This window comes from Rhinopithecus bieti, unplaced genomic scaffold (assembly GCF_001698545.2).
Source record: "Rhinopithecus bieti isolate Rb0 unplaced genomic scaffold, ASM169854v2 scaffold_32008, whole genome shotgun sequence".
NCBI classification, from domain to species: Eukaryota; Metazoa; Chordata; class Mammalia; order Primates; family Cercopithecidae; genus Rhinopithecus; species Rhinopithecus bieti.
In genome coordinates, this window is record NW_016814433.1 from 2,129,096 (window position 1) to 2,136,363 (window position 7,268).

General features: G+C 49.6%; 1 protein-coding gene across 6 annotated transcripts in view; it reads right to left on the bottom strand.

Annotated features, from left to right (window-relative positions):
• SLC13A5 (solute carrier family 13 member 5) overlaps positions 1 to 7,268 on the bottom strand; it is a 30,216-nt gene that overhangs the window by 7,759 nt on the left and 15,189 nt on the right. For all 6 annotated transcript variants that reach the window (XM_017850704.1, XM_017850699.1, XM_017850703.1 and 3 more), the window contains 3 exons: positions 3,523 to 3,738; positions 1,871 to 1,971; positions 840 to 958 (listed from right to left, as the gene is read on the bottom strand). In XM_017850704.1, coding sequence (XP_017706193.1) covers positions 840 to 958; positions 1,871 to 1,971; positions 3,523 to 3,738 — 436 coding nt within the window. The remainder of the gene's footprint in view (positions 1 to 839; positions 959 to 1,870; positions 1,972 to 3,522; positions 3,739 to 7,268) is intronic.

Sequence of the window (7,268 nt, forward strand, 5' to 3'; positions counted from 1 at the left end):
GGATGGACAGATGGATGGATGGATGGATGGATGGATGGATGGATGGATGGATGGATGGATAGATGGTTGGATGGATGGATGGATGGATGAAGACATGAATAGATGCATGGATGAATGGATAGAGAGGTGACTAGATGGATGGATTTGTTCACCCCCACAAAAACTTAGCACCCACTAGGCACCAGGCTGTGTCCTAGATATTGAAGAAACAGCAATAACAAGACCAAGTCTGTCTACTACACTCCTGGATGGCTGGGCAGGTAGACGGTTGGTTGGAGGACAGCAGCAGCAAGCTGGCTTATCTCTCCTTCTGGTTCATTTCTATCCCCAGGAGGGATAGAAGGAGGTAAAGAAAGTTATATTTTTGTGTATTTTCCAACATGTCCTTCTCTTCCTATGCTGCTACATACTTAGCTAAAGAAAAATTTTGAAGTAGCTACCATGTTAACAAAGACTTCAGCCAGTAGAAGGACCAAAGGTAGTAGCAAACAATATTGACAAGGACTGGAAAGAAAGATTTCCCTCAGACAAATCAAAGCAGAGATTATTGTGATCAAACCCCAGAGGGTACCTGACAGTGTCCTCTGCCTCTCTTGGCTAACCACGGTCACTCATTCCCTCATTCCTGCAATCGCTCAAAGGTTACTTTCTGTCTTCCAGGCCCTATGTGTGCTGTAGAGTTCCTAGATTACAAGACAGAATCCATGTCCTCAAGGAATGTGCGATTATACGAAGGATGCAGGCATAGAAACACACAAGCCCATGGATGGAAGGGAGGAGAAACGCCACCCTCTTGACCAACAAGAGGGCTCTGGGCAGCCTGCGGCTGGAGAAGTTACCTCGGATCCTTTAGCCAGAGCAAATCCGCCCCCTAGTAGCAGCACGATGCCCCAGGGCACTTTCTCCTGGGTTACCTTCCAATCCAGCAGGGGAGGGGGATAAAATGGAGTTTTCCTTTCTGGGAAGAAAAATACACACACACACACACACACACACACACACACACACACACACACACAACAGAGCAGCATTAGGAGACAAAAGAAATCTAATCAAGGGGGAATAAAGCTGTTAAGGACAATGAGGTACCATCTCCTACCTATAAATTAGCTAAAGTTTACAATAATATATACATTGCTGGTGAGGATATGGTCAAACTATTACACACTTTGCTAATAGCATCATAAATTGGTATAACCTTTTTGAAAAGCACTTTGGCCATACATTTTAAGGGCCATTAAGACTTTATATTCTATTACCTCAGCAATGTTACTCCTAGAAGTTTATCCTAAAGAAAAAATACCCTTAAAGGAAAAGCTATAGAGAAGAAAACATTAATTTATGAAAATAAAAAAATTCAAAACAGCCAAAATGATCTGTAACAGCAGAATGATTGTAACTCCTCAATGCAATATAATGCCATTATTAGAGAAAATATATTTGAAGACTGTAGCAATAGTGGGAAACGTTTATAGTGTAATATCAATCAAAAGTGGAAGAAAAAACAACGAAGAAATAGGATTCAAACGGTGTGTGTTCTGATTATAACGTAATAGATAGGCATATTAGCAAAGACTGAGAGGAAGAGAGAAAACGAAAAATTGCTGAATGGAAATCAGTGTTATGGAAAATTTGAAACATTTTCTGTTCCTGTTGTAATATAAATAAAATTTCAAATGTTAAATTCAAATGTTAAAAAGCAAAAAAGAGATTATGCACTAAATAATACCACCGGTAGCTTGAAAGCCACTGTCTCCCAGGCTTTATCTGGGAGGCACTGTCTCCCTCTAGGGCTCAGGGAATCCCATAATGACCCTTTGCTTCCAGGGCTCCAGTCCCAATGACTGGGCCATCAGAACAGGAGACTTACCTTCCTCAGTCTGGCTGCAGAAGTTAAACTTTGGCTTCTGTGAAGGCACAATGAATAGCAGGGTGGCCACAAAGATGGCCACAGTGGCATCGGACACATACCTAGGTGGGGAAAAGCACAGCTCAGCTGCTGCAGAGGCAGTCACTCAACAAACCCATCCGAACTCTGGCAGTTCTGTGTCCAAATGCGCCTATGCAAGGCAACAGGCTCACATAGCCCTAAAAGTCAAGGTCAAGAATGGTGGCCGGGCACGGTGGCTCACGCCTGTAATCCCAGCACTTTGGGAGGCTGAGGCGGGCGGATCACGAGGTCAGGAGTTCAAGACCAGCCTGGCCAACATAGTGAAACCCCGTCTCTACTAAAAATACAAAAAATTAGCCAGACGCGGTGACGGACGCCGTAATTCCAGCTACTCGGGAGGCTGAGGCAGGAGAATTGCTGGGAGGCGGAGGCTGCAGTGAGTCAAGATCTGCCATTGCACTCCAGCCTGGGTGACAGTGTGAGACTCTGTCTCAAAAAAAAAAAAAAAAAAATTAAAAAATAAGAGTGATGTGGTAGACTGAATCCTGGCTGGAAATCAAGATGCCCACACTCTTGACCACCAACTTTGGGTGATCCTAAGCAGCCTAATTCCCCCTCTCAGCATGCATTCTCCATAGGTGTATTTCAGGACCTCTTCTTGACCAGGTTTTCTAGAATTCTGGGTTCACCAGGATGACCACGAAGACTTTGGTGCTGACCCAAGCCTACCTTCCAAATGAAACGGCCATCATAGGCAGCCTCTCCCTGCCCACATCTTCTGCCTTTTCTAGGATGTACATGTTTCTCATCTTTTCTTGCATTCTGACAATGTATTAGCCAGGAAAGAAACCACATGTACCCCCTTTGCCAAGTCTCTGTCTACGAAGCTCCCTAGATGTGTGTCTTTGGAGGGATTTGACCAGATGTGAAGATAAGAAAGGGAAGATGGCAGAGCAGAGATTTGGAAACCAGAGCTCTGGGAGCCCTACTCCCAGCCTGTGAAATCTCTCACATCACAGCTCTGGACACCCCTGCCTGGCCAAGGATTTTCTGCTCAGCCTACTCAGGGAGGAGAGGATACCACAGGAACACATTTGTGAAGCTTGGTCAGAAAACAAAAATAAGTCATGAAACCACAAAGTGCTCTCTGAAACCCAGCTCCCAAAAAAGGAGAAGTCTTAACCAAGCATGAGTACCTGGCCCACATTCCTCTTGCCACCTGTAGCCGAGAACAGCAGCATTTAGGCACCAGTGCACTAAGCCAGTGGTGTGTTTTATTTTTAAATTTTATTTTTATTTATTTATTTATTTTTGAGACAGAGTCTGTCTGTGTCTCCCAGGCTGGAGTGCAGTGCCATGATCTCGGCTCACTGCAACCTCCGCCTCCTGGGTTCAAGCGATTCTCCTGCCTCAGCCTCCCGAGTAGCTGGGACTACAGGCACCTGCCACCACGCCTTGCTAATTTTTTGTATTTTTAGTAGAGATGGGGTTTCACCTTGTTAGCCAGGATGGTCTCGATCTCCTGACCTCAGGTGACCCACCCACCTCAGCCTCCCAAAGTGCTGGGATTACAGGTGTGAGTCAACACACCTGACCCTAAGCCAGTGATTTCTATTGAATCAAAGACTTACTTTGTCTCACCCTCCACCCAGGCGACAGTCAGCCAGCCGGGCATGAAGCCGGGGTCTCGGGAGAACCACAGGACGACCAGCAGGAGGAAGCAGATCAGGACGTTGATCTCCGCGAAGGACAAGGGCCCCAGCTTCCGGTACTCCTCCTGCAGCACCTTGAGGGCAGCCTTCTCGTTTTTCTTGCTCTCTAGCCCGCAGCCCCAGGACTTTTTAAAACTGGAGAATGCAAAGATGAGAGAAGGGCAGGGCAGACTGGTTGGCTCAGGTGCTGGTCAGATGGAGCCTAAATGTTCTACAGCAGAATGTAGCAAAAAGACACATAATGCTGTCCTCGCCTGCTATGGGGCCTGGAGAAAGGCCCTTCCTGCCTCTTCCCCCTCCCGTTCTTCCATCCCAGAATGTAGTAGGGAAAAGTCTCTGTAGAGAGCCTAGAGGGTCTTGGCAGATGCCCAGCCACCTGGAGACTGGCTGCTCCAGGGTCACTTGGGGGAAGGCCATAAGAAGTTCCGGAGCCTGTGCAAGGTGGGAACAGGGCTCCCTCACATGCTCTCCAAGTCTTCCTCCCTCCACCTCAGCTTGGAGCTGCCTTCGATGGTGTTGGGATGCCAACCGCCATCACCAAGGTGGTTCAGGGAGATGCAGGGAGTGAATATGAACCCTGGCAGACAGGGCTAGTCAGGGGCAGAATGGTCCTTGTGTTCCCTGGAGCTGGAGGTGCAGGATTAGGGATCCAGGAGACCCTGGGGTTAGCAGCAGGCATGGCTAGGGCAGGAAGGAAGCCAGCCCAGGATGGGTGCCCCCATCCTGGAAGGGATCCTTGGGACCAGTGTCCATTGTCCAGGGTGTCCTGCAGGGCCTCCCCTAAGGTGGTGTTGGCATGAGGAGGCAGGGAGGAGAGGAGGTTCTTGGAAGAGGTGTAGAGGGGAGCTCAGCTGTGGAGAGGGGATAACTGGGGCCACTGTGCACAGGACAAAGGCCTTAAGGTATGCTGAAGAGTCCATTCACACATTCCAGTTCCAGCCACTGTTGGTTTGAAGGGTTGGGCAAGGCCAGGAGTATTGTCCTGAAGAGCCCTCCCTTGTGAGAGCCCTCCCAGGGGCCCTGAGACATAATCAGAGGAGGGCAGGGGTTGATGGAATAGGATCTCATTCCTGAAGCCAGCGCTGGATGTGAACAGCCTTGGAGAGTGTGAGGGCCAAGTGTTGGTGTGATGGTGGCTTGGCCTGGTACATGGGGGCACCAGGACATCAGGTCACAGCTTTCTGGGGTGCTCAGGGGTCAGAAAAAGAGGCAACACTGATGGGATCTTAGGTATGCACATATGGCTATCATCTCCCTGCTGGGCAAGGGAGCGAGGCTGTGTGTCCTGAGGGCCACCCGCCAGGGACACTCTCCAGACATTGGGCATGGGGATGGCTCCACTGTGTAAGACGGGGCCTCTCTGCGGTCACGCCCTTGGCTTGGTAAAGTTTTTGCTCTACCAAGTACCTATCTGCTGCCACCTGTCGTCCTAGAGACTGTGGGGCTCAGCCAGGGGCTTCAGGTTTCCAGCATAAGGGGTGACCTTGGTATTACTAGTGGCCCAGGAGCCAGAGGCTGCATTTGGTGCTGGTAGCTCATCCCCAGCACCACAGTAGCTGCAGACTCAGGGGCTGCATGGAGTATGTAACCATCCAATGCTGGTGCTCCACAGTGGTACCGCCAAGCCTTCAGAGTCTCCCGTGCTAAGCAGCTTTGCTCTCACTCTCTGGGTTAATTTTATCTGGTGATGACCAGGCTGGCATGAGATGCAAGTAAATTGATCCAGTTGACCTGTGAGGGGCCGAGGTCAGGGTCAGGGGGTGGGGACCACAGTGTCCTTCTGCAGCAGAACAGCCTTCACCATGATGCACCACGGTAAATTTGGACTCAATTTACCATGATGCACATGGTAAACTTGGCTGCAGAGGCAAGAAGAGGGGAGAGATCCTTGAGCTTTGCATGCCTCCGCCCTGGCAGGGGTCCCAAAGAACCCTCATCGCTATTACAGGAGGTGAGCCTGGTTAGGACAGTTAGGTATAACCAGTAATAATATCTCATGTAGTTCTTGGGGGACCTGGGGTGGGGTATGGCCCCTTTGGCTAGATATAGCCTAGGCTCCTCAGCAAGATAGTTTTTCTGGATTAGGCTAGAGGCCAAGACCTTAACCTCATTCTCCACGATCGTTCAGATGAGGAACTCAAGTGAGAGCAGAGCCGACAGTGGAGCTGCTTCCTGCAGCTGAGACAGGTGCTCCCTGGGCTCAGGTGGGGAGGCCCATGAGGCCACAAAGGCAGGCAGGGACTACCAGGTCCTAGTTTGTGGCAGGATGTGGCCTGGGCCAGAGCACTGCTCCCATTACTCAAACTGAATGTAAAGGCTGTCCCCTACCTTCCAGATCTGGAACCAAACCAAAGCTCCTGTAAGCCACCCCGGCCAGCCACACTGTGTGCGTCCAAACCAGAGTGCCCCGTCGGGAAGGGGTGGGACTGTACTGCAGCCACGCACCCCACCACGAGCATGCTCAGAAGACCCCTGCTGCAGACACTCTCAGGCTCCCCTGCCAGTCAACGAGAGCTGAGAAAGGCCGTGCCAGGCTGGGTGGACTCAGCTTCAGGTTCTTGGCTGCGAGTCTCCAGGGGCCTGACATCTGACTCTGGCCAGATAAGAAGCAGATGGTGCCCTTGTGGCCCCAGCGCCACGCTGTCTCCCTCCTCTTTCTCAGTAGGCCTTGGGGTTCTAGGGCAGCCTCAGGCCCCAACTAGTGCTTGTGACACCTGGTCATGCTTAGGTCTGGAGGCAACTAAGGGCAGCAATCCTCAGCCTCCCCAAAAGGGGATGCCACGCGCAGTGGAAGCCAAAATGCCTGGGTTTAAGTCTCAGTCCCCCTACTGCCCTGTGACATACTCCTGTGTCGACCACATAACCTCTCCATGCCTCAGTGGCCTTGTCTGTAAATTGGGAATAATAATAATAGTGCTGACCTCACAGGTTGTTGTGAAAATTAAGTTTAAGAGTGCTTGGGCCAAGCGAGGTGGCTCACATCTGTAATGCCAGCAATTTGGGAGGTCAAGGAGGGCAGATCACCTGAGGTTAGGAGTTCAAGACCAGCCTGGCCAACATGGCAAAACCCCGTCTCTACTAAAAAATACAAAAATTAGCCAGGAGTGGTGGTGGGTTCCTATAATTCTAGCTACTTGGGAGGCTGAGGCAGGAGGAATTGCTTGAACCTAGGTGGTGGAGGTTGCAGTGAGCTGAGATTGTACCACTGCACTCCAGCCTGGGCGACAGAGCAAGACTCTGTCTCAAAAAAAAAAAAAGAAAAGAAAAGAAAGAAAAAGAGCACTCGAAATCGTATCTGGCACATAATGAACACTCAATAAATGTTGGTCATTATTATTTCTACTGCCCCATGTGGAGACACACATGGTCACCTGCAGCAGGTCCAAGACCATCTCCTGAGAGACCTGTTTGATGGATGTGAGCAAATGAACAGGACTTTGGCCCTGGTGCAGATCCAAGAGGCAGGGCAAAGACAGCTACTGTCAAAGTCAAACTGGGTAGCCAGGCAGCCATAAGAACAGTTTCCCCTGCCCTGTCCACGGGCAGGACAGAGTGGGGTTTGGGCAATGATCATTAATATTATTATTCTTACTATCATTATTATGATTGTTTTGAATGTGTATAGCAACTTTTTTTTTTTTTCTTTTATTTTTTTTTTTTTTTTT